This window comes from Primulina tabacum, chromosome 13 (assembly GCF_025594145.1).
Source record: "Primulina tabacum isolate GXHZ01 chromosome 13, ASM2559414v2, whole genome shotgun sequence".
NCBI classification, from domain to species: Eukaryota; Viridiplantae; Streptophyta; class Magnoliopsida; order Lamiales; family Gesneriaceae; genus Primulina; species Primulina tabacum.
This window is the reverse complement of record NC_134562.1, coordinates 16,725,361-16,753,013: the sequence shown is the minus strand read 5'-3', so window position 1 is coordinate 16,753,013 and position 27,653 is coordinate 16,725,361. Positions and strand designations below refer to the sequence as shown.

At 36.5% G+C, this 27,653-nt stretch overlaps 1 protein-coding gene and 1 pseudogene across 1 annotated transcript; both read right to left on the bottom strand.

The window, feature by feature from the left end:
• LOC142521880 (uncharacterized) lies at nt 1-4,626 on the bottom strand. The gene is made up of 2 exons (XM_075625053.1): nt 3,539-4,626; nt 1-3,457 (listed from the first exon to the last, which is right to left on the bottom strand). The coding sequence occupies exons 1-2, from the start codon at nt 4,624-4,626 to the stop codon at nt 1-3; spliced, it is 4,545 nt and encodes a 1,514-aa protein (XP_075481168.1).
• Nucleotides 4,627-10,188: 5,562 nt separating this feature from the next.
• On the bottom strand, nt 10,189-10,650 carry LOC142521879 (zinc finger protein GIS3-like; annotated as a pseudogene).
• Between the last annotated feature and the right edge of the window lie 17,003 nt (nt 10,651-27,653).

Below are 27,653 nucleotides of genomic sequence, written 5' to 3'. Positions count from 1 at the left end.
TCATTTCATGACACCAGGAGGTGATCTTTTTTCCCTGGAATTGTCTTCAATGTCGGAAATTAGCTTCCTAGGGATGCCGTATCTGCAAACAATGCTTTTCCAAAGAAATTTCATAACTTCGTCTTCAGTAATCCTGGCTAATGGCTCAACTTCCACCCATTTGGAGAAATAATCAATAGCCACTAGAAGAAATCTTTTTTGTGCCCGGGCCATGGGGAAGGGGCCCACTATATCTAGACCCCATTGATCAAAAGGGCATGAGGCGGAGATTGGTTGCATACTTGCAGTTTGGCGATGGTGAAAATTGGAATGGTGTTGGCAACCCTGGCATTTTTGGACTAGTCTGGCGGCATCTTGATCCATCCGGGGCCACCAAAATCCTGCTAATAGGGCTTTCCGAGACAGGGCCATCCCTCCCAAGTGTTCTCCACAGCATCCTTCATGAATTTCCCGGAGGATGTACTCTACTTCATTTTCTGAGATACATTTCAATAGAGGACCCATGTATGATCGCCTGTAAAGAGTGTTGTTCAATAGAGTGAACCTGAGTGATTGCTTCTTTATCTTTAAAGCCTGAACTCGGTCAGTCGGAAGCTTGGCATGGACTATGTACTCAATCAGGGGAGTCATCCATGAATTTATTTGGGTAGGTGATGCCTCATCAACAGATAGTACCAATCGGGTAAAACACATGATTTCCCGGGTACTTACTTCGGACATAGAAGCAGCTAACTTGGCCAGACTATCAGCTTCCTCATTCTCTCCCTGGGGGATTTTTTCGATGCTCCAGTCGGTAAAAGTGGCAGCTCGGGCTGCTATGAGTTTCAAGTATTTGAGCATTTTTTCATCTTTGGCCTCGTAAGCACCCTTAATTTGTTGTGCCACTAACTGAGAATCAGAATAAATAATTACTCGGGAGGCTCCAACTTCTTGGGCGACTTGTAATCCTGACAAAACAGCTTCATATTCAGCTTCGTTATTTGTAATCCGGGAATCGATTCTCAGGGCCAATTTTATCTTTTCTCCGAATGGGGCTACTATGACCACTCCAACTCCGCATCCGGATAGATTTGAAGCACCATCAACGAAGACTCTCCATACCTCCTCCTCTATCGGTTGGATCATTTCTATCAAGAAGTCTGTCAGAGCCTGAGCTTTGATAGCGGTCCGGGGTTGATACTTAATGTCGTATTCCCCCAGCTCTATTGTCCATTTCACCATTCTTCCTGAGACTTCCGAATGTGTCATTATTCTTCCGAGTGGGGAATTGGTGAGGACCACTATCGGATGAGACAAAAAGTATGGCCTTAATTTTCGGGCAGTCATTACCAGAGCTAGAGCTATTTTTTCCATTTCACTATATTTCAACTCTGCTCCTCGGAGGGCGTGACTAACATAATACACGGGCCTCTGATCTGTCCCTTCTTTCTTGATGAGAACAGAACTGACAGCATGTTCAGTGGCAGACAAATAAATCCACAACTTTTCCCCCGGCTCTGGCTTTACCAAAACAGGTAATTCGGATAAATGTTTTTTCAAGTCTTGGAAAGCTTGTTCGCACCCTTCATTCCAACCAAACTTCTGGGCCTTTCTGAGGATTTGAAAAAAAGGATAGCTCCGGTGAGCAGATCGAGAGATGAATCGGGACAAAGCAGCAATCCTCCCGGTCAATTTCTGTACATCCCGAGTAGATTGAGGGGAGGGCATGTCAATCACAGCTTTTATCTTTTCCGGGTTGACTTCAATTCCTCTGTCTGTAACCATGAAACCCAGAAACTTTCCACTCTTGACCCCGAACACACATTTGGCCGGGTTGAGCTTAATCTCATACTTTTCCAACGTGGCAAAAGTCTCTGTCAAATCATCAATAAAACAAGATATTTCTCGAGTCTTAATCAAGATATCATCCACATATACCTCAATATTCCTGCCTATCTGCTTTTGGAAGACTTGACTCATTAGGCGTTGGTATGTGGCCCCGGCATTCTTTAATCCAAATGGCATGACCACATAGCAAAAGGTGCCCCCAGAAGTGATGAAGCTGGCCTTATCTTGATCTTCTCGGGCCATGGGGATTTGGTGATAACCCTGATATGCATCCATGAAACTTAGTAACTCAAAGCCGGAAGTTGAATCCACCAACTGATCGATTCGAGGAAGTGGGTAACAATCCTTCGGGCAAGCTTTGTTCAGATCCCGGAAATCTACACACATTCTCCACTTCCCTGTGGCTTTAGGAACAAGGACCACATTGGAGAGCCATGTGGGAAATTGGACTTCCCTGATGTGGCCGGCTCCCAACATTTCCTTCACCTGTTCTTCTATAATTTTGTCTTTTTCGGGCCCGAAGTGCCTTTTCTTCTGTTTTATAGGTCGGGATCCAGGGATGATGTTTAATTTGTGCTCGGCTACTTTGGGTGATATTCCCACAAGTTCCTGTTGGGACCATGCAAAAATAGAGATATTAGCTCTTAAACAGGCTAGGAGTTTTACCCGGGTGGAGTCTTCCAGGTCTCGAGCCACTCGGATACTTTTTCCTGGTTTTATTTCGACCACCTCTTGCTCGTCTTCTGCAACAAAATTTACTTCATTCCCTTCTACCTCCTTTGCTCCCTGAGCCACTTTCTTTCCCCTGTCCTCCCTTCTCGCCCTTTTCTGATCTACTCGGATTGTTTCACCATAGCATTTCCGGGATGAGGGCTGGTCTCCCTTAACCTCTCCCACCTGCCCTCGTATCAGGAACTTGATCTTCTGGTGATAAGTGGAGGCTACAGCTATCATCTCGTTCATAGCTGGCCTTCCAAGGATTACGTTATACGAAGATGGGGCATCTACTATGGTGAAAACTGTCATAATTGTCTTCCTCAAATCTCCACTTCCAAGTGTTAGGGGTAGAGTGATTTCCCCTTCAGGGTATACAGCATGACCGGCAAAGCCGAACAGAGCAGTTGCAACTACTTCCAGTGGATATTCATGTAAATCCATCTGGACCAGGGCTTCCTTAAAAATAACATTAACAGAACTCCCATTATCCACAAAAACTCTCAACACGTCATAATTAGCGACCCGGGCCTGAATAACCAGAGCATCATTATGAGGTAGGCTGATTCCTCTGAGGTCTTCCGGGCCAAAACTAATAACCGGCTCACTTCGATCCCTCCCATCAACTTCTAAGCACACTCTTCTACCCCTTGCTTTCCTGGCTCGGTTGGAATCACCATCAGTAGATCCTTCCGAAATCATTTTGATCTCTCCTCGGATAGGGGGAAGGTCTTTTCGTTCCACTTGTCTGCTTTTTTCTTCCCTAAAGTTCCCTTCTGTTCTCCTGCTTCCACTAGGGATGTCAGCCGATCTCCTAGGAACATTCGGTCCAGGTCGTCGTGATACCCAGGGCAGCGACCTGGGCTCCTCCCGAATAGGGCGAGATTCCGGCTCAGTATGCTTCTTAAATCCCTTCCTTAGGGATCGGCATTCATTCGTGTTGTGGGAGCATTCTTTATGTAGGGTGCAATATCTGACCTTCTCTAATCAGACCGACCGGACTATGAGATTAGAGAGTGGGGCCACATCCGAGCTGCATTCTTGAACTTCCATACCCCGGGCATTTCTCAAGGGAACATGAGAAAGATGCCCGGAACCATTCCTCTTGTTACTTCTTTCCTCAGGCCTGACAGCCCGGTCTCCCCTTGTTCTCTTCAATGCTTCTCTCTTTTGGTGATGGGCTTCTTCCATATTGATGTACTTTTCTGCCCGGGACAAAAGATCTTCGAAATCTCCGGGTAGTTTTTTTGTGAGGGAGCGGAAGAAATCCTCTTCTAGCAATCCTTGCGTGAAAGCAGTAGTTTTCGTCTCGGGCGCGCAAGCAGGCACGTCTAAGGCTACTCGGTTGAATTTTTTGATATAAGCTCTTAGAGTTTCCTCCGAGCGCTGCTTTACCTCGAATAGGCTAAATGCGGTTCTTTTATATTTCTTGCTACTGCTGAACTGATGTAAGAACACCTTCTGAAAATCTTCGAAAGAGAGAATACTCTGAGGAGCTAAACCCTCAAACCACCTTTGTGCCGAGTCAATCAGAGTGGTTAGAAACACTTTGCATTTAATTTGGTCCCCATAACAATGCAACATAGCCATGTTTTCGAAACGAGAGAGATGCTCTTCGGGGTCAGAACTCCCATCGTAGTCCTTGATTTTAGCCGACTTGAAATGCCCGGGTAATGGTTCTCGAACAATGATGTCAGAAAATGGACAACCTTTTGCAACTGGAGCTCTGCCTTTAGAACCAACATGTCCTTCTAACACTTTCACTTTTTTCCTCAATTCTTCCAATTCTTCTGCAACAGTGGGAGACTTAGAACCCGCGCTTGATTCCCTCTCCTCTTCCCTTCTCTCTTCCCTTCGCGGCTGTTCATGTTGTTGCTCGGGATGACTGGCATGGTGAGAAGTGGCCTTCTCTGCCGTGGCCATCTTAACAGCATCAGTTATAATCTTCTGTAACTCCTCGGGGGTTAAATGAATGGTAGGCTGAGGACCATTAAGGGGAGGACCATCAGCACCAGAGATACGAGTGTTGTTTTCTCCTTGAACATGAGTGTTGTTTTGATTTGCTGTCCTTCTGGTAGGAGCCATATCAACGTCTTAGAACTCAGAATTTCCCACAGACGGCGCCAATGATGCAACCCGGACGAAACGGACGAGTCGGGTCAAGAACTCTGCCGGGTAAACTATCAGGATATTGAAGAAAATATGAGTTAGACGCTGGACTTGGATTGTAACTTCTCGAGCTTCTTGAAGGATCTGTGAATAAGAAAATAACCACGTGAATGGGCGCTGGAGGGGAGTCCGGCATGGCCACTCCGATGCTTAAGTCAGCAGGGTACTCAAGCAATAAAACCAATGTAGCCAAGTGATGGCTGTGATGATTGGTGTGTAGTAAATGAGAGTATTAAATGTGAATTAATATCTGAAAAGATAGTAAATGCAAGTAAAGAACCTGATATTTATAGTAGAGGATAGAAATAGCAATTATCAATCAACTCAAAAATGTTTCCACAAAGCAAATATGCATGTTTAATATGCTCACACTTCCTCATATGCAATAAATAAAATTTCTTTTATAATGAGCAACTGAAATATACACGATGTATGTATAACATATTATTAATATTTCATTAATTTTTCTTTTAGAAAAGTGAACTAATTTATTTAATGTTTGATACTTTTATTATTAGAAATTAATTTCTTATTAAAGAAATCAATTATCAAAGGAAACCAAGATGCCAAGTTTAGTTAATTATTATAAAGGTTTTTTTTTTTTTTTTTGGTATCGAGAGTTGAAGTTATTATATATATGAGTAGGTCTTTTGGGAAACGGTATCACGATTCTTTATTCGTGAGACGAGTCAACCATGCCCATATTTACTTTAAAAATTATTGCTTTTGACATAAAAAAATAATATTTTTTTAGATGTGACTCAAACAGAATATCCGTCTCACAAAATTAACATGTGAGACCGTCTCACATGAGTTTTTGTGTATATATATCTTGACAAATAACAAGAGAATCATCACATAAGATGCACATGCATGAATATACCAAATAGAATTATTTTTATAATACTTTTTAACGAAAAGATATAGAGATAAATTTGTAGAAGAGAATATAATTTCTACTAAAATTAGAAAATTGTTAAAATAATTAGTGATATTGAAAATTACAAGTTCGTATCCTTTACTCTTCTTGTTTATTGTTTTATTAATTTTTATAACCTACATTATTTGAAGTCTTAGATTTAACATTTTTAAATTGTTATGTCATAATAATAAGTAAATAATATATGGAAAAAAATCTTATTTCGAAAATTATATTCCATTCATCCCAAAAATATAGGATTGTTTACTTTTTCACGTATGTTAAAAAGTCATTAGAAAAAAAAACTTCCTATTTTGTACATATTCAATTCATTCAAAAATTGGTTGCACGTTATCAAAGACTTAAATAACAAAATTATAATAGTAAAAAATTTTAAAAAAATACTAAATATAAAAACTGGACTATATATAGTTTAGAATAATATCTTTGCCAACACAACATTAGGGTCGTTCCCTTCATTCTACTATGCTGACCCTGATCGTGGCACTTATTGGAATGGTGAAATCAAGGAGGAAACTCGGCCTTTGGCATAATTTATGAGAAATATGTACCCCTGTTCTTCGGATCCAATTCGATCCTTCTACGAAAAAGAGAAGGAATCCTATGTAATTGGAACGAAATGACTATTACATGACCCTTTTTTAGTCTGAACTCTGGACCAATTTCAAGGCCGCAAAGTTACGAGCAATTATCGAAATGTGACTTTTATCGAAAGATAATTTGGCATGCATAATGGATGTCTTTGATATATGGCTGTAAATTTCCTTTGTCTGTTCGTAAAATCATAATTCTTAATTTTAGTTATTAGAAATATATAGCTGAATTTTGAATAAAGAAACGGTAAGAAAATTGGCTTATATCAAAGAAAGAAAAAAACATGTAAGAAATGACGACGGCCATTGTCTACAACTTTTGACAAAAGATATGTATGTCACCTCAATTTTAGAAAATTGAGTCACGCCTCTTCCTTTGACAATAAAGGCTCCCGCAATAACTCATCGATGGTATGAGATGTCTATAAATAGCAGCGATTGAGGTCCTTAAGCACACACCTCATAAGAAAAATATACACCATCTACAGAGTGTGTTGAGTGCTTAGAAGGTATCACAATCGCAGAAAAATCAGAGAAATTAAAAATTTTCAATGGCTAGAGGTAACACTTGATTTATTTTTGCATGTTGTTTATCATATTCATAGATACGTAGAAACATGATTTTAGAAAAAATATGACAAAAACTACTCCTTTGTAAATAATTGATTTTTTTTTACAATTAATATGGATTTTTTTTCATTTTCTTCCACTAGATTATCTCCATCGTTTTATTTGAGCTAAAAAAATGGAATCGTGGGTTTCGCGTAAAAATTAATTAACTCGTAAATCGAATCAAACGGCATTAAATCCATTTTTTTTTTGTAATATTTTTCTTTATTGTAATTAAAAAAATTAAAAACCATTGAAGAAATTTGATTTAGTTTCTGGATTAATCGATTACATTTTAGAATAGAACTAATTATTTCGGTTTTCGACATGATCGATTTTAATAATTATAATTTCGGATCGAAATCTTTCTTTTTTAATGTTGGCCTAGCAAAAGGAGGAAAGAGAGAAGTAGTAGTAGTAGTTGGAAATTATTCATTTGATTTTGCTTGACCATACCGCAAGATAAAGAAATGTCAAAAGTGTAAAACAAATTTCAACTTTCATATGATTGCTAAAATATAGTTGTATTTGTTTATTTTGTTAAATCCAAATTAATGAAATCTTGAATCTTGAAAACTATGTTAAAAAAATAGGCTACACACGCAAATACAAATAGAGTAGGTCTTTCATAAGACGGTCTCACGGATCTTTATTCGTGAGACGAATCAATCATGCCCATATTTACAATAAAATTTAATATATTTGACATAAAAAGTAATAATTTTTCGTGGGTGACCCATATAGAACATATGTTTCGCAAAATTGACTCGTCAGACCGTCTCACATGAGTTTTTGTGCTACAAATATAAGGCAATATATTTAAATATGATTTCAGATGATTTTAACTCAAATAGGTTGGAAATAAAAGTTTAAAGTGATAGTGATTGTAATGAACTCACATATCAACTTGAATTAACCATTTTCGTAAAATGATAATGAATATAAAGTAGTTGATATTTAACATAAAAAGTAATACTTTTTCGTAAGTAACCCATATAGAATATCTGTTTTACAAAATTGACCCGTGAGACCGTCTCACATGAGTTTTTGTGATACAAATATAAGAAAATATATTTAAATATGATTTCAGATGATTTTATCTCACATAGGTTGGAAACAAAAGTTTAAAGTGATAGTGATTGTAATGAACTCACATATCAACTTGAATTAACCATTTTCGTAAAACGATAATAAATATAAAGTAGTTGATATAAGATTTCATTCTGGAGTCGTGTTTGTGCGGGGTGACAACTACTCTTGCTTTTCATTAGCACAAGTAGTTTTTTTTTATCTATACATCAATTTTTTTTGATAAATAACTATAAATATACTAAGTTTAGTCAAGGGAATGTATCGAATACATGCAACTATAACATTTTGTAGAATAACTTTTTTATGTATAATAAAAAATAATAATAATAATTTATATATAAATAAATTTGATGTTTAAAAAAAATTGCATAAAAATTTAGGGATTTTATTAAAATTAACAATTCTAGGGTGACTTTTAATAAATAAAATTATTAAAATGATATTTTTGAGGACCGTAATTTCGATTATTTTTAAAATTTATGGAGGTTTGGAAAAATGTTATAAATCAAGGGTGGTATGGGCATTTTGTGATTACACTTGTAAAATATAAACTAATTGATGGATAATCTACACGTTTCTTTTTTATTATTATTAATTATAATATAATATTATATGTTTATAAAATATATGATTATGGAAGTGAATCCTTCACATGGGGAACTACTTACTAATAATCTGATCCATTGTTGCTGCCAAAATTTGTTCAAAAAATAAAGTTATTTGACCCTTGAAAATATTAAAATTAGGGCATACATGAATTTAGAAAATATAAATCTTGGGGACAAGCATGTGAGTGGCTTGACCACACTCAGTATTTGGCAAGAGGCATAATCAGAATTTTAGAAATGAATGCGCAAAAACTTGCACAAATTTTTCTAGTTGGCAATTATAATATTTTTACATTTAACAAAATATGTTAAAGAAATTAGGAAAATTGAAATTTTGGTTGAGTAAATCTCCATATTTGTGATTTTAGATATTTATATGTTGTCAGATTTTTAGTTTTAGTTCGACATATTTATTTTATATATTTTATTTGCAATTTCGTTCATTTTTTCGACTTGAGCTAATGTGACGGTGATATGACATTGATTTGAAAATGATATGACGCTCGTGTGTATGATATCACATCAACACTTTCAATGGAAAAAGATTAAAATTGCAAAATATTAAATGATATATGACCAGAAGTCTAAAAAATTAAGGTGTAAACGAACCGAATCGAACATAATATGTTGAAAATTGAAGGCTCAAATTCAGCTTGAAATTGATATATTCGAGAAAATTTTAGTTTTTTTGTTCGAGTTCGATTTGAATCAAGGCTCGGGTTATAGTTCGAATAGAAAGATGTGAACATGTTCGCGATCTATTATAAATATTGCTAAATATTTGAAAAACTAAAAATATATTTATTTTATGTATATTTATATTATATTATTAAAATATCAAATCTCGCGAGCAGCTTGCAAATTATCAAATAATATAATTTGGGCTCGAAAAAAGTTATAACATATTTGAATTCGATATATTTGAATACGAATCAAATATTTTTGAGTCGACTTGAAAAATTTACGAACCAATTCGGTTCGTTTACATTCCTATTTAAAATTAAGGGTGTCAAAATAGGACCCGACCCGTCAACCTGAACTGGTTCGACCGGAAAAAAATCATGTTTGGTTTGAGGGTTTTCGGTTTCGAGTCAAATCGAGTTGGACCTGATATTTGATCCAAAAAAGTAATAAGGTACATATTGATCCGAAAATTTAAATTTTAAAAAATATATAATTAATATATATTGTTTATATTTTTATATATTATAAATTAAAAAAAAAATTGTCGCCAGCAAAATGTTCACCTCAACCATACTCATGACGACAGAATTTTCACAATTACCAAAGTACAGGCTTGATTGATGGAACATTCTGACAATTGTTGTACTAAAGGTGGATTCATAAATATAATTAAACGGCTAGTCAACTTATTCATATTTCAAAATTATTTTTCAAATAATCATGCTTGCCATATTTCCCTTTTGCCTAAATTGTCATTGTCTTTTTCAGAATTGAACCCAATCAATTTGTTTCTTCACATAGCTTTATTAAGTTGCACATCGTTGTATTTTTTTATTTTTTAATCTTGAAAAGGTCATACATTTTTATAAATACATGCGAAAATACTTCAATATTGATTCTTCATTTGCTTCGATATATAAAAAAAAATCAAAACCGAATCAAAAAGTGGAACTTATGGTGTGGCTGGAGCCAGGCTCAGATGCAAATCCAGCCCAAATGCGTAATCGAAAGTCGGCCCATCAAAACGCTTTTGGGCTTTAACGGGCTGTCGAGGCCCATCCACTGCCGGAGCTGAAAGTTCATAGCCACGCGACACATTCAATGATCGTGCATCCCGTGGAGCATGAACCCACGACGGCTGCGCCACCTCCGGAAGTGGAACATCGACCGAGGGGAGAAGCTTTTCCGGTGGAATGAAGCAGTGAAACGTCGTGTTTCGCATGCAGGAAAAGGCGGAGTTTCAAGTGGCCTGTATTTGTGCACGCTTCATCTGTTATCTCTCTTTCTTGTGAGCGTTTTGGTGTCCACCCAAGGCTTGTGAGTTTGGGAACTCGCGGGAGCAGTACAGGCACTCGTATTTTCGGGACAACGAAGGAGGGAACCCACCGGACGTAACACTAAAAATCGATGACATTAAACAAAAAAATAATGACACTTTATGGGTTATGACCCAATTATTATTTAGCCTACTAAATTGAGTTCATCAAATCAAGTTCAATTTCTTTTCAATTATTTATTAAGGTAATCTATCAAGACTATAAATTCAACTAGGTCCATAAAAGCTAAAGCTCGCAAAACTCTCCAAAAATCTATATATAGCTCATGCCACCTAATTTTCAAGATAAACTCTATTTTTAGTCAAAGTATCTAGTTCTTTGGGACTTTTGTCGACCAACTACAGACTTGAGTGTCGGAGTATCTTGGCTTGAAACCACCAGATACCACTCACTTTTCTTTGTGATGTAGATAACATCTCATAAAGTACGTTCTTTGGACCATCGAGTATTAATTGGTCACTCAAATCTTTACAAACTACCTGAATCTTTTACAATCGGGTAATATCATTTTTTTTGCTTCATCAACACTGAAAATTAATGATGTGGACATTGATGATATATTAGACGTCACGTCAACATTCCGACGAAAATTGAAAAACAAAATGCAGATTAATTGATGAATTGACCTACACATTAATAAGAAATGAAAAACTGACAAATTACATGATAATTTCTCCTATATCTAAATGAGTCAAATGAATGTGATCATGAATGCACCCTTAATTTCTTATGAAATTATTATTATATGCTAAGATCCTCAATTGTGGGGCACTATTTATTTGTTTTAAAAAAATTTAAAATAAGCACCTTGCATCGATCCATCTGTGATTCCATGTAAGTGTGTGCCAAACAATTAATCAAATAAAGAAAGGCTGCACAGAAAGATAGAGAGGTAACATGAACTGAACTAGGTTATGTGAATGAACGAGTTGGGCAATCGAGACATGGGCTTCACGATACCTCGTTGGGGCTCGTTCCACTAATAAATAATTTAATATCTAATTTTAAAGTTTATTTTTATGCCTTCTCAAATTAAAAATGGTAACCAATGCACTGAGTTTTTAAGGATATTGTGATAGACCTAAATTAATTGTGGCGATGAAAATAAAAACCAGCAGCATTCGTTTAGAACAGTAGACAATATGAAAAGCACTGTGTCAAAAACAGAAGCAGTAGAACGGATAGAATATCAGAAACAGAAGAAGATGTTTTCTAACGGAACTAATCTTAAATGTTACCGTTAAGGTTCACCTAGTACTAGTATTAATTGTAGCATTAATTACTGTACGAAGTCATTTAATTCGCTTTACCGATTTTAGTATAAAACAGGACTGATTGTTTTATAGCTTTTCTGCAGAAACCTATTTCGGTAATAAAGCTGATTCTATCAGAAGTCAGAAGACATTTTCTGATTATAGACGTTGAACTCAGTCACTATATATATGGAACAAACCCATATAGAAGAATGCGCTGAATCTTTCTCAAGAATCAATTGTATTTCACAAAACAAGAAAACCACGAATCTTTGACATCTTCGAGTTCAACATAAAGAAAAGTAGCACACGTTTCATAGCAGATATCTGATCTATTGAGATCATCTTGTGCTACTGTTTCTTACACTCTTCATAATTATTCACAGTACTCATATTTTATCAAGAAGAGTTTGTAATCTGAAAAGAGTCTTTTCAGAACTTTGTTGTATCGTATTTTCACTGTGTTGAGTAACTAAGAGTTTCAGTAGGCAAAGGGTAAGCCCTGCTGAAGTGGGTGTGTACAAGAGTTGTACTGTAAAATCCAAAGTCTTTAGTGATACCTTCTGGAAACAGAAGAAGGGGAGACGTAGAAGACTTTATCTTCGAACTTCCATAAACAATTGCTATCTACTGATATTACTATTTTCATTCACTCCATTGGATTGTTTCCGCACTTAATATTGTAATATGTTGGAAGTATTCATGACAAGATCAACTACTATCTCTAACATGATTCTAGCACCTTCTTTATCCGAGAAAGAAAAGAAGAAATTGGAGAAGAGTTCATTCACCCCCCCTCTAAACTCTTCCTCGATCCCCAACAATTGATATCAGAGCAGGTTATTCTTGTCCATAAAAATACATACAGATGGCACACTTCAGCAAGGTTCCCATGTCCTCGAAAGAAGATTTTGATGATTGGAAGATCCGTATGCAAGCTCACCTTGCAGCACAGGATGATGACATGTGGTATGTCATCACAGACAGACCATTAAAGATTTTAAAGCCAAATACAGCTATTGCTGTTACTGAGGGTGCACCTCAAATGGTTGAAAAACCACGAAACGAATGGACTGGCGAAGATAAGAAGAAAACCAATCTTGATAATGTCGCGAAGGACATTCTTTACAAAACTCTTGATAAGAACACATTCAGCAAAATCAAGATGTGTTCTACTGCTAAAGAAATCTGGGAAAAGCTCATTCAGATATGTGAAGGAAATGAGCAAACAAAAGAAAATAAACTGTCTGTAGCAATGCAGAAGTCTGAGAATTTAAAGATGAAGGCTGGTGAAACTCTAAATGAGTTTGATGAACGTTTTAGTAGCCTAGTCAATGAGCTAGCAGCTCTGGGCAAAGAGCACGGCAATCGAGAAATAGCGCTCAAAGTAATGAGAGCATTACCTAGAGAATGGGACGTGAAAACAATGGCTATGAGAGTCTCTAAAGATCTAAACAAGTTGGAATTACATGACTTGTTTGCTGACTTAAAAGCCTATGAGTTCGAACTAGAAGTAAGAGGTGGAGAAGATCCCTCAACAAATCTGCCAACCAAGGCCCTTGCTGCTGCTATTGCTATTACTTCTACTGCCGCTGCTGCAGTCATTTCACAAGCAGTACCTGTTACCCCTACTGAAAGTATTTCTGAAAAGACTGCTGAAAAAATTAGCAATGAAGCTATGTCCTTATTTGTGAAAAAGTTCTCTAGATTCATGATAAAGAATCACCGAGCCTACCAAAACCCTAATCGCAACTTTCAAGAAAGATTCACCATCTGGTGATATGGCGTGCTTCAACTGTGGAAAGATTGGTCACTTTATTGCTGACTGTCCAAAGCCCAAGAAAGATGACCAAAAGAAGAAAGAGTACAAAAGGAATGACAAAAAGTTCAGAAAAGACTGCAAAGCGATGATTGCTGAAGAAAGCAAATCTAAATGGGCGGATTTCAGCTCTGAGTCATCCGACTCAGAAAGTCATTCTAGTGAAAGTGATGCAGAAGAGATTAAATGTCTTATGGCAGATGTTGAATCAAACTCAACATCTGAAGAGGTATTCGACTTCGACTCTGACGAATTTACACGAACTGATTTAATTAAAGCATTACATGACATGGTGGGGGAGTACTTAAGACTTTCTCAATCATTCGAGGAAGTTAAGATTGCAAATCTTAACTTAAGAAATCAAGTCAGTAGATTCACTTGCTTGCAAGAGAATAGCTGCGATGATTTGAAAGTGGAGATGAGTAAGTTGAAAACCGAGAATGAGAGAGTAAAAGCAGATTACCAGATAATGAAATATTAAAATCAGAAGCTTTCTGTTCTGGTAAATGCTTGGAATAAGTCTTCCATTTCATTGGAAAAGATGCAAGAATTGCAGAAGCAATCCGGAGATAGAAGTGGTCTCGGATTCAGCAATGATGAAAGCACTTCTGAAATCAGTACTCAGCCAGAACTGGATACCAGCAAAACAAAATACATTCGATTTGTTAAATCCAGTGTGGCATATGAACCGGAAGTACCGACTGTTCAAGTTGAAAGAAATGTAAATCATATGAACAAAAGAAAGAATTATGGTCTTGGTTATATTGAACCTAAGGGAAGAGTTGACCAAAGTTCTGGATCCAGTAGAGGATTCAACTCAGGAAAACAACCCCCTATGAAGGTTAAAAACTACCAGTACTATAATTCTAGACCTATTCAGAAGAGATACAGGCTAGACAACAGGAACAGAAGGCGAAGAACAACATTCTGAGATGCATAGAAATAATAGACCCTCTGCTGCACACACCTCTATGGATACCCGAAGTACAAAATCACCAAAAATTGTACAAATGTGGGTTCCTAAGGGACTAATAAGGTCGGACCCAAGTAGATTGGGTACCAGATACTAAAATTTGTGTTTGCAGGAACAGGTAAAGAAAGCTAAAGTAAGCAGCTCCACATGGTATCTGGACAGTGGATGTTCCAGACACATGACTGGACAGAATAATCTACTTTCAGAAGTAATGATTTGTATTGGACCAAAGATAACTTTTGGGGACAACTCAAAAGGCAAAACCGTAGGTAAGGGTAAGATTATCCATGGTAACATAACTATCAATGACGTACTACTGGTTGAGAATCTCTGTAATAATTTAATTAGCATTAGTCAACTGTGTGATAATGGTTATTCTGTAGTTTTTCAGAAGCACACATGCATAGTTAAAGATTCTGCTGAGTCGAGTGTATTAATTGGAAAGAGAGAGGGCAACACCTACAGAGTTTCTTGGAACTTAGATCATGTTAATACTCCTACATGTTAAGTTGCCTCTCTTAGTGATAAACATTGGCTCTGGCACAAGAGGTTGAATCATCTGAATTTCAAATCTATCAACAATCTCAAAAAGCATAATATAGTCGATGGTTTGCCTGACATTAATTTTGTTAAGAATCATGTTTGTTCTGCTTGTCAGCTTGGGAAACAGATAAGATCCAGCTTCAAGAACAAAGGTAGCAAATCAACTTCAAGATGTTTGGAATTGCTGCATATGGACTTATTTGGTCCAATCCCTATCATGAGCTTAGGGGGAATGAAATATACCCTTGTTGTTATTGATGATTTTTATAGATTTACTTGGGTAATATTTCTTGCTGGAAAAGATCAAACCAGTAGCCTCCTGATCAAGCTTCTGAAAAAGATTCAAAATGAAAAATCCTTTTTCTATCATTAAAATCAGAAGTGATCGGGGTATTGAGTTCACTAACAGAATTCTTGAGTTGTACTTAGATGAACAGGGGATTCATCATGAACATTCAGCTGCCAGAACGCCTCAACAAAACAGAGTAGCTGAGAGGAGAAACAGAACCCTTAAAGAAGCTGCTAGAACAATGCTAGCAGATGCGGACATTTCTCAGCGCTTCTGGGCAGAAGCAATCAACACTGCATGTTATACGCAAAACAGAACAATGATCAACAAAAGGCATAACCAGACTCCTTATGAGATATGGAAAGGGAGTAAGGCTAATATATCTTATTTTCATGTTTTCGGCTGCAAATGCTTTGTACTCAATAATGGCAAAAACTATTTAATTGCATTTGATTCAAAATCAGATGCTGGACTATTCCTTGGTTACTCTGCTGTGAGCAAAGCTTTCAGAATCTTCAATAATAGAACTCTTACTGTTGAAGAATCGGTTCATGTTGTCTTTGACGAGGACAGCAGTGCTCCTGAAATATCTAATATGTCAAACTTGAGTAACAGGTTAGACAAAATTCACTTGGAACTGGATAGTGAAGATGATGCAGAAGCTAGTATAAAAGATGTTCAAAATCCAGAACCAGACATTCCATTAGCAGAACCAGAAGTACAAATATTAGACATACCAGTACCAGCAGCTGATAATCCAGAACCTGCTACTGGTTCAGAAAAGATCAATCCAAATATATCAAATCAGGAAGAAATCCCTTTAAACCCTTTTATTTGGAGAAAATCTCAACCTCCCTCTTTGGTTATTGGAAATCCAGCAGCGCCTTTGAGAACCAGAAGGCAAATGATTAATGAATATATGCATGCTGCTTTCATTTCTCAGGATGAACCAAAGAAAATTGAAGAAGCCCTTCTGGATCCTAGTTGGATTGAAGCTATGCAAGAAGAGCTGAACCAATTCAAAAGAAACGAAGTTTGGTTTCTAGTACCTAGACCATCTCACCAAGCTGTCATTGGAACCCGGTGGGTATTTAGAAACAAACTAAATGAAGAAGGCACAATGATAAAAAATAAAGCAAGACTGGTGGCTCAAGGTTTTAGACAAGAAGAAGGAATAGACTATGATGAAACCTATGCACCAGTAGCAAGGCTCGAAGCTATCAGAATATTTTTGGCCTTTGCTGCTTTCAAAAATTTCAAAGTCTATCAAATGGATATAAAGAGTGCTTTTCTAAATGGTCTACTACAAGAAGAGGTCTACGTCGAACAACCTCCAGGTTTTATTGATCATTTCTCACCTCATCATGTATTCAAATTACACAAAGCCTTGTATGGTATAAAACAGGCACCTAGAGCGTGGTATGATACTCTATCACAATTTCTTGTCAATCATGATTTTACAATTGGGACAGTAGACAAAACTCTGTTCACTTCTAGTCAAGAATAAACATATCCTATTAGTACAGATTTACGTTGATGATATTATTTTTGGGTCAACTAACCCCAAACTATGTGCAAAGTTTGCTAAGTTGATGCAGGATCAATTTGAAATGAGCATGATGGGAGAATTAACATTCTTCATAGGATTAGAGATCAAACAACTTGATACTGGAATTTTCATAAATCAAGCCAAGTATACTAAGGAGCTTCTGAAAAATTTTGGTATGGAAGCATGCTCTGCTGCTTCCACTCCAATGAGCTCATCTACCAAGCTTGATAAAGATGAAAGTGGAATTCCAGTAGAGGTAACTCAGTATCGTGGTCTTATTGGCTCATTGTTATATCTTACTGCCAGTAGACCAGATATTATGTTTGCTGTTTGTATTAGTGCAAGATTTCAATCTAACCCTAAACAATCTCATTATATTGCTGCTAACGTATTTTGAAGTACTTGAAAGGAACTCAAAATGTCGGCCTATGGTATCCCAATGATTCATCGTTCAATCTTATTGGATATTCAGATGCTGATTATGCAGGTTGCAAATTAGACAGGAAAAGCACAAGTGGTTTCTGTCAATTCCTTGGTGATAGGCTTATCTCCTGGTTTAGTAAAAAGCAGACCTCTATAGCCACATCTACTGCAGAAGCAGAATATCTGGCTGCTGGAAGCTGCTGTTCTCAAATACTATGGATGCAACAACAATTAAAAGACTACGGAATTCAGGCCTCCGAATCACCTATCTTCTGTGACAATACCAGTGCCATTGCAATCACACAAAATCCAGTACTTCATTCCAGAACGAAGCACATAGATATCAGACATCATTTCATCAGAGATCACGTGCAGAAGAAGGACATTCGTCTGGAATATGTCCCTACTGATCAACAAACAGCAGATATCTTTACGAAACCTCTGCCTGAGAATAAGTTTTCTTATTTTCGAAATACACTTGGATTGATAGACTTAAATTAATTGTTTGTTATCTTCATTCCATTGATGTATTGTGATTTAGTCTTCTCTTGTGATTGTTCAGTTTTAGTTTGCAGACAATAAAAGCTAAGCGAAAGAGACAATCAGTAAACAGAATATAAGAATTTCATTAATGATAGAAGCGGGGGCGTACATTCTTTATTTCTTTTTTAACGTACGCTCTCCAGATTGCCAACCAAGTGGACAACTCTCTGGTAGAGGTACGCAGAAGCTCCTCTGAAAAAGCAATCTTTTTCAGAGTCCTCTGCTCCTTTAAGAGCATGAGGAGGTAGACGCCATCTTCAGAGAAGACGTCTGCACTATCAGCACTATGAAGACGTCGATAATACTTCTCCATTGCTATCAGCTCCTTGGAAGAAGACACCAGCCCACCTTCAAAGGCGGACTGAAGCTCCTAGACCTTAGTCCAGGTAGCAAGTGCCTTTTCCAGCACCTTGTCTTCAATTGCCTCCTTCCTTGCAGCTATCACTTCCTTCATGAACTCCTCGGCCAAATCAGGACTATTCTCTCTTGCCATATTCTTTCTGTTTAAAAGTGACTATATGGCTAACCTCTATGCCTGTATTTATAGATGACAAACCAGGTACCAAAGATCGAGGTAATCATGACTGCAGTAGGAAATGTGAAGCGTTCTGTGTCAAGCTATCGACGGTTCAATTACCAAGAATTATCATTTAATAATTGCATTAATTTAGGGGGAACTTTATTCTGATTATACTTGATTCTATGTCAGATGCAGAAGGTGATGTGTCTTTTCGATAAAACAAGGCATTCCTTTCTTTCTTCCAGTAGAAGCTATCATAAGACGACAAATTCCCTTCTGAATTATTTTTTTTTATTTTTATCATTTATCAGTTATATATTATTCAGTTGACATTGAGTTATTTGCAAAAAAAAAATAAAAAATAAAGAAACATCATGTACTTCAACTGAAATTTTATTAAGGAACCATTTCGGTACATTAAACGATGAAGAAGTGGAAAAGTCTCAAGTCAACCGAAACGTCTTCTGATTTACCAGACTAAGCTTTTCTTACTCAAACTATTTATTATTCAATGAAAGCAGTAGATAAACAAAAGATGTCAAAATATTCTTTAACCAGAAGCTTTACATTGAGTTTATCTGCTACATTTGTTGATATCAGCAGCTTGAAGTACTTTTCTTGTTTCAAAGTACTTCAGCAGGAAAAAGATGGTCTTCTTCGAAAAGATTCCAGCAAGCTTGGGTCTTATAAGACTCTGGCAAGCTTGGGTCTTGTCAGTACTAACGTATTTGAAAAAGATGTCTTCAAACATCTGCTTACGAAAGACTGAAAGCTGTCTTTGGAATTCCTCTGCTGATACTGACTCTGGAGAAGACTCCGAGAGATCACTTGCACCTATCATGTGTATTGGTTTGATAAAATAAATCTTAAATGAATTAGTTTGTGAACTTGCAGGCACTTATATAGAGTCTCAGGAAGCTGAAGAGACGGCAATTTGGTTACACGAATACCAAGATTCATCCCTCTTGTCCTCAGATATCACATCTCTGCATTTATTGGTTGCATTTATCGAGGGGGAACAGTATCTTAGTCAGACTAAGATTTTCGTATCTTTTTCCGAAAACAGATAGAATGTCTGTCCTTTTGATAAAACAACAAGTCTACTGGTTTTATCAAAGTGCTCAATTATTTCAATACTTTAAAAACTTCCAGTAGACGTTATCATAAAACGACAACTTCTCTTCTGATTATTTCAAAAGTAACCGCTTGGATAAGCCGCTATTTTCACTGAGATTCAAAATTTTTAAAATCATTGGTCAGTTTGACATGATCTGGCTATCATTTCAAAATACTCAACTGTAAACATATTGACACGTGTCATTGTGTTTACATTGACGGCTGTACATTCTTTTAATATATCAGTTTCTTACTTTTCACCGTTACTGCTTCAAAACTTTTGCTACTGCTTTCTCTTAAATATTTCTTCTCTACTGCAAAATATATCTGATTCATTTCTATAGAAATGGCCAGAGCATATACTCTTAATGCCTATCAAGTCAACTTTACTTCAGTTCTCAATATCAAAGATGAGAATCTTGTCAAAATGTTCCAAGCCCTAGAACAATCAGGACTCCGAAAATTCTTGGAAGCACCTGCATCGATTTACAAAACTGCCCTTCTGGATTTCTATGCTAGGGCAACTATTCAAGAAGGAAAGATCATTCATTCTCAAGGAGACGCATCCATCTCCATTGATGCCTCACTATCGGGGTCAACCTTTTTCCTCCCATGTTCAGGTACTTCTGAACTCTCCGATATTTCTAAGCAAGAGATGTCTACTGCTCTCAGCACCTTCTCAGCTTCTGGAGACGAACTGTCTCCATCTTGCTTCAAGAAGCTTCTCAAAATAGAGTATCAAGTGCTTGCTGACATTGTGGCAAAGGCCTTATTGGTCAAAGCTGGCACGTTTGATAAACTAACAAATGAGAAAGTCCAAGTGATGGTTGCCATCACTTCAGAAATTAAAATGGATTGGAGTCGTTTCTTGTTTCGAATGATGAAAGATATGGTTACAAGGAAAAGCTCTGGATTTGCTGTTCAAATCAGCACAATGCTAAAAGATGCTGGTTTTACCTTTACAAATGAACATGATGCTGTTTCTGTGACAATGATTGACGCTGACAATGTACTTGCTTTAAGGCCCAAGCCAACTGTGGCTGAATTTGTTGCTTTAAAAAGGGAGATTGGAGACACTATTTCTAAGCATCAAGGATTTCAAAAGAAGATTAAAAGAAAGAGAGTGGTTATCTCTACTGATTCTGACAAGACAGTGTCCGAGGAGTCTGCTGCTCCCATTCAACCATCTCTGCCCCCTACTCCCAGCAAAAAGAAAGCTCGAACTGTTCTTCGGATCAAGAAGACAGCAGCAATATCTGAATTACATAGTGTTCCGATAAGACAAGTGTTTCCAGAAGTTGTTTCTTCTGCACGACCCACTGCTCCTATTTCACTACCAACTGCTATCTCTGTTCCAACAACATCTACTGCTTCAACTTTCAGACCTGTGTCTGTAATTGTTATTCGAGAATCAACTACGGGGTCTTCTGCTTTTCGACCCGTATTTCCTGTCTCATCATCTGCTAAAGGGAAAGAAAAACTGACTGAAGAACCACAATCTCTTGGACCCAAGACATTTGTGACAACTGGTGTTGATCTTCACTTAGCAGAAATAGAAAGTTCTGCTAGTGACGACATAAATTTCTTTGATGAATGGCACAAAGTTCGAGTTTTTCATTCTTTCTCATACTTCAAGAAGAAAGGCTCTTATGCGAAAATGATGAACACTGAAAGGAAAGTTTTTGAGTTTGCCAAAACTGAAAATGTGATTGAAGCCATGCGTAGACGAGGCTACATCTTTGAACAGCTAAAATGTCAGAAGTTAGAATTTGTTCTGAAAAATCTCGAATCAAATTTTGATCCTACAATTCCTATTGCTGCTCAAGATAAACATGTTATTCATGTTCTGACTGCAAGATTGAGACAAATGAGCGAGCAACTTCTTGCTCAAGAACAAGCCTTTGGAGAGCCCATTCAATATCATGTAGGCTTTGTTCCAGACTTTACTCAGATTCAGACAGTTGAGGAACAGACGCCAGCTTCACCAAAAGCTCCTGCTCTCAGTACTCCTGCATCACCAAAGAAGCCTATTCAATCCTCATCTCTCCTATCTGTGCGTGAACTAGCTTCGGTGGAAGAAGTCATTGAATCAATCGTTCCTACGCTCTCTACTGCTCCAGAAACCGATCTAAATACTGCTTTAGATCAATCATCTTCTCCAACAGCAAACCAACCCATACCAGACTCAGATGCTGCCCCATCCTCTTTATTGCCAAATCTAGAGAACTTTTCTGCTGAACATCAAGCACAAATGGAAGCTCTTTTGAAACAGCAATCTGAACCTGTGTCTGCGGAACAACCGATTTGGACCTACTGAAGTTGTTCCATCTGAAGAGAATATGGTTCCTGCATCTATTGCTCATGTTTAAGAGATTGTTCCTAAGAACAATACTGCAGAACCACTTGTTACTACTGTTCCAGACGCAAGTTTAGCTGAACCTGGCCACTCTACTGATCCAACGGATGCTATTCCTCTTACAAAATTTCAAGACTCTACTGCATTGGTTGTCGCCAATCCTGTACCAACTGACACTGATACCAGACTTGCCGAGATAAGGCAACGCTTGCTTGCACGAACACCATCACAAGAATCGGAACCATTTAATTTAGAATTTCAGATTGATGTTCTACAAAAGGAGCTCCAGAATCTTTCTGATATAGTCAAGAGGTTATCTCTTGAAAATACCGTAGAAATCAGTGGTGCTCAGTTTTTCCAAGACCGTATGTCCAAGGAAATATATAACACGGCGGAATCTATGCATAAGATGTATGCTGAAACCATTGTTTTTCGACAAGCTATATCCAGAAGTTCTATTAAACTCACGCTCACTCAATCTGACATACTTGACCGACTCACCAAGCATGACGACCTTATTTGCTCAGTTTCCACCACCATAGGAATTAATGGATGCCAAGATTGATTTTCAATCTCAATCTCTCACCATTCTTAATGATCGAGTTTCTACTCAGGCTCCATATCTGGAGATCTTGACTAATGGCATTCAAAACTTGTCTGGACGAATGGATGATTTCATTGCTCGTGTTATTGCCACTGATGCCAAAAAAGGGGAAGTAGAACAAAGAAGAGGAAGAAATCAAACAGAAGCAGAATAAAGAAGAACAGGAGACCATACAGAATCATCAGCTAGAAGAGATCAGGATATTGGAAATGATGATTGACAATCTTTGTTCCTTAATTTCACTAATATTATCTTCTGATTGTTATCTGTTTTATAATGCTTATATGCTTTTATATTGTTCAGGTTTTAGCATCACCACAAAGGGGGAAATTGATAGAACTAAATTAATTGTGGCGATGAAAATAAAAACCAGCAGCATTCGTTAAGAACAGTAGACAATATGAAAAGCACTGTGTCAAAAACAGAAGCAGTAGAACGGATAGAATATCAGAAACAGAAGAAGATGTTTTCTAACGGAACTAATCTTAAATGTTACCGTTAAGGGTCACCTAGTATTAGTATTAATTGTAGCATTAATTACTGTACTGAAGTCATTTAATTCGCTTTACCGATTTTAGTATAAAACAGGACTGATTGTTTTATAGATTTTCTGCAGGAACCTATTTCGGTAATAAAGCTGATTCTATCAGAAGTCAGAAGACATTTTCTGATTATAAACGTTGAACTCAGTCACTATATATATGGAACAAACCCATATAGAAGAATGCGCTGAATCTTTCTCAAGAATCAATTGTATTTCACAAAACAAGAAAATTACGAATCTTTGACATCTTCGAGTTCAACATAAAGAAAAGTAGCACACGCTTCATAGCAGATATCTGATCTATTGAGATCATCTTGTGCTACTGTTTCTTACACTCTTCATAATTATTCACAGTACTCATATTTTATCAAGATGAGTTTGTAATCTGAAAAGAGTCTTTTAAAAACTTTGTTGTATCGTATTTTCACTGTGTTGAGTAACTAAGAGTTTCAGTAGGCAAAGGGTAAGCCCTGCTGAAGTGGGTGTGTACAAGAGTTGTACGGTAAAATCCAAAGTCTTTTAGTGATATCCTTCTGGAAACAGAAGAAGGGGAGACATAGAAGAATTTATCTTCAAACTTCCATAAACAATTGCTGTCTACTGATATTACTATTTTCATTCACTCCATCGGATTGTTTCCGTACTTAATATTGTAATCTGTTGGAAGTATTCACGACAATATCAGCTACTATCTCTAACAGGATTCTAGCACCTTCTTTATCCGAGAAAGAAAAGAAGAAATTGGAGAAGAGTTCATTCACCCCCCTCTAAACTCTTCCTCGATCCCCAACATATTGTTATTCTTGCATTGAATTCTGCCAATTTTTTTTTATTGCGTAGTAGGTCTTTTGTGAGACGGTCTCATGGATCTTTATTCGTGAGACGAGTCAATCTTACCAATATTTATAATAAAAAATAATTTTTTTTCATTAGTGACCCAAATATAATATATGTCTCACAAAATTGAGTGTGTCCATATTTACATATATAAACATGTATATAGTTTTTGAAGACCATCGAAAGTAACGGTTGCTTGAATACTACATGGAGCATCGTATATTGAGTATATCACTATTAATGGATTAGAAATATACATATCTACACGTAGAGTAACTACTATCTGATCGACATAAAATTTTACTTGATTTTTTATAGTAAAAATTTAAAAATAATAAAATTTTTATATTTTGCAACCTGCAAACATTATTCAAAATTTTTTTCTGATTCTAAAGTCCCGGTCACACAAATTTCCAAGGTATTATTATGTCACGTCTACAGTTTTAAAAGTGCATAAATATATATATGTTTTTTTTATAAAGCTCACATTTTCGAAATAACATTTAAACATTTCGCAGACATGAACTGTACAGAAAAATATAACATTTAAAAACGATCTTAAATATTTGACAGTAAAAATAGTGCAGTTTAAAATAACCAAACTCATCCCAAAATCATACGTAAACATGAATCAATCAAAATCTTAAAAATCATCAACGTAGGAAAATATTCATCTTCACTCAATCTCATAAATTATAATGCGAAAAATATTCGGTCCTCGGGTTGTGTCACCGCACTAATTCTGCCTACTCAGAGTTCGGCACCTCCAGTTTCCTCATCATTAAGCTCACATGCATCACACATGTCTAGTGAGTCTAAAGACTCAACACACCTGTACCAAGAATAACAAGTACATATATATGGCACACAGCAGTGAAAAATACCTTACTCAACATATCTTTCATGAACTTTAAAATGTTAATGTAAACGTGTCATATGAAATCGTGACGTGTCATAACAGTTCATCATTAATCATCGTTCATCATTTGTCATTCATCGTTCATCATTCATCATTTATCATTTATCATTGGTGAATTCAGTTCATTAGAGGTGACTATCGTACATCATCATTTACGATGGATCCATCATACATAGAACCGCGGTACCCAGCGGCTGTCAGACATCAGTGACATGATTTTCCATCCACTGTGCCTAGGCCTCATCATCAGCATTTACATATACATCTTAAACATTTACATATACTTCGATAGCTACATCTAATTCCCATCATTCAAAACATCATCATTTACATCACATATAAAAATCATGCACAAATGCAATTTTCTTTAAATTCAAGCATGCAACGTATATTTTCATAAAATCTTAAAAATCCTGAATCGTGATGCATAAACATTTAAAATATCATGAATTTGTTCTCAGGGTGTTGCCAGGACCAAAATCTCATCCCGAGCGCAAAATGATCATTTTGCCCTTGGAAACCCAAAATTTACCGTTTTACCCCTAGAACTCTAAAATTGACCCGAAGCTTACCAAACTCCTTAAAATATCTCAAAAAATATTTAAAATCATTCTTTTCTTTTAAAAAAACTTAAACCCTCGCCCCTATGGTCCCCAAATTGGGCAGCCCTTCCATCCTTATTTTTCAGCCCTTTACCATGCATCTTGGGGTCCCTAACCCTCTGAATTTCATCCCTTCAAATGGCCTTAGCCTGGCAGCCCCCTTGTGCATCAATACCTTGAATTTAAAAGCATGAAAACTCAAGTTTTATCATGAATATGTCATAAAAACGAAAATAAATGAAAGGATATCATATTTTTCATGCAAACATGTATAATAACACATAATATGGTATGAACGATGAACAAAGAAAAATTAAGGCGTGCCTTTGAGTTTTTTTACGCACAAAAATCAATTCTAGACGCGAAGAACATTGACCGAGAGACGGGAGATCCTTGATGCATTTTTATTCTTCAAACTCATGTGAATTCCTTCTTTGAAAGTGAGGTGTGTGGCTGAGGGGTGGGGAGAGAAAACCCTAGGTTTCTTGTGTGATATGAAGTGTTTTGTGGTTTAGAAAATCCATAATTTGATATAAATAATTGGGTAGAAAGCTAGGCACAAAATCTATAATTTTAGAAATTTCTTGTTTTCGTCAAAATCGATCGTTTTAAAATACGACTCGGCGTGTAAAAGCACCTCAAAAGACCCTATTTTTGAAAATAACATATAAAATATACCATATATTAAATAATTAAAAATAATCATTTAATACAAATGCTTTTCTTTTACAGTTCCGCTCTCCATTCATCGATCGCGTCTCGAATACCCCTCAAAAACATATTTTTATGTATTCTAATAGAAGGCCATATTTTCAACATGTAAACATGCATACTAAATTTAATTATTGCAATTAAAATAGCTAATTAAGCATTTTCCATTTTTCCTAGATTTGCATGCGGTTGGAATACGTTATCGTATTTTGGACCTTACAATTCCTCACTCCCTAAATGAAATTTCGTCCTCGAAATTAAGAATTACAGAACAACTCCGAGTAGCGACTCCTCATGTCAGTATCAGTTTCCCAGTAATTTCGTCTCTCGAATGTTTTAGCCATTTGACTTTGACAATTTGAATAACTTTATTCTGGAGCCTTCTTTCTTGCATATTCAGGATTTGTATAGGCCTTTCCTCATAGGACAAATTTGGAGTCAGCTGTAGAGGTTCATAATTCAGTACATGTGAAGGATTTGACATGTACTTACTCAGCATCGAGATATGTATTGGTGGAAAAGACACTCTAAAGGATAATTGAAACGACCTCGATATTTTTTTTATACTAAAGCATAAACCATAACTAAAAATACCAAATAAATAAACTTCACATTTCCAACCATTCACAATAAATTAACATATGAAATCTCAAGTGCATAAAATAAAATGCTAAATCATCGACTAACCAAAATTCCTAAATCGACCTTTAAAAAGATCGGCAAACAATAAAATTCGACAAACTCCTATGTTCCTTTCATTACGGTATTTCTGAACAAGGTCCTGGATAAATAATTAATATAATTTTTATATCATTTATCTATCTAGCTAGTGCGGAAACATAAAGTCCCTCGGGTGTGTACTGCTACACTCGATCCACTCAAGCGTCAGCACCTCCCATAAATCATCCAAACCTGCATCATACAAAACTAGTGAGTCTAAAGACTCAACATGCTCTAAAAATTGATAGCTAATAATACATATACATTCACATACATTAAAATCGTATTTTTATTTAAAATATCTTTTGAACATAAATAAACCATTTAAAATTATTTTAGCATAATTAAATCATAAATCGTAAAATCATTTTAAAATAACTTTAAGTATAAATAAATCCTTTAAAAATCATTTAAAATAAGCTTTAAGCATAAATAATTCATTTTAAAAATAGCTTTAATCCTCATCATAAATCATATATCATAAGAATCATTTTTATCATAAGCTTTCAATCGTATACCATTTTGGGTGAAGTTTGATCCTTGAAAGTGACTAGCTTTTATCCTTTAGTCGATTGATCAGTCTTCAGCTCCACATGGCCCATGGGGTCCGCACTAGGCTCCACCGTTGAAATACGATCGTTGGAGTCCTCTGGGGCCTTTTCCCATACACGAGGTTCCTTTGGGGCCTTGGCCCGTAAACGGTGTCCCTCTAGGGCCTTGGCCCGTATATGGGCTCCCTCTGGGGCCTTGACCTTCATG

Bases quoted from the DNA above. Each gene is read 5' to 3' on its own strand.
- LOC142521880 (XM_075625053.1), bottom strand. From the start codon at position 4,626: ATGGCTCCTACCAGAAGGACAGCAAATCAAAACAACACTCATGTTCAA. The intron at 3,458-3,538 runs GTCGGTCTGATT...CCGATCCCTAAG, and splicing joins CTCTCTAATCTCATAGTCCG to GAAGGGATTTAAGAAGCATA.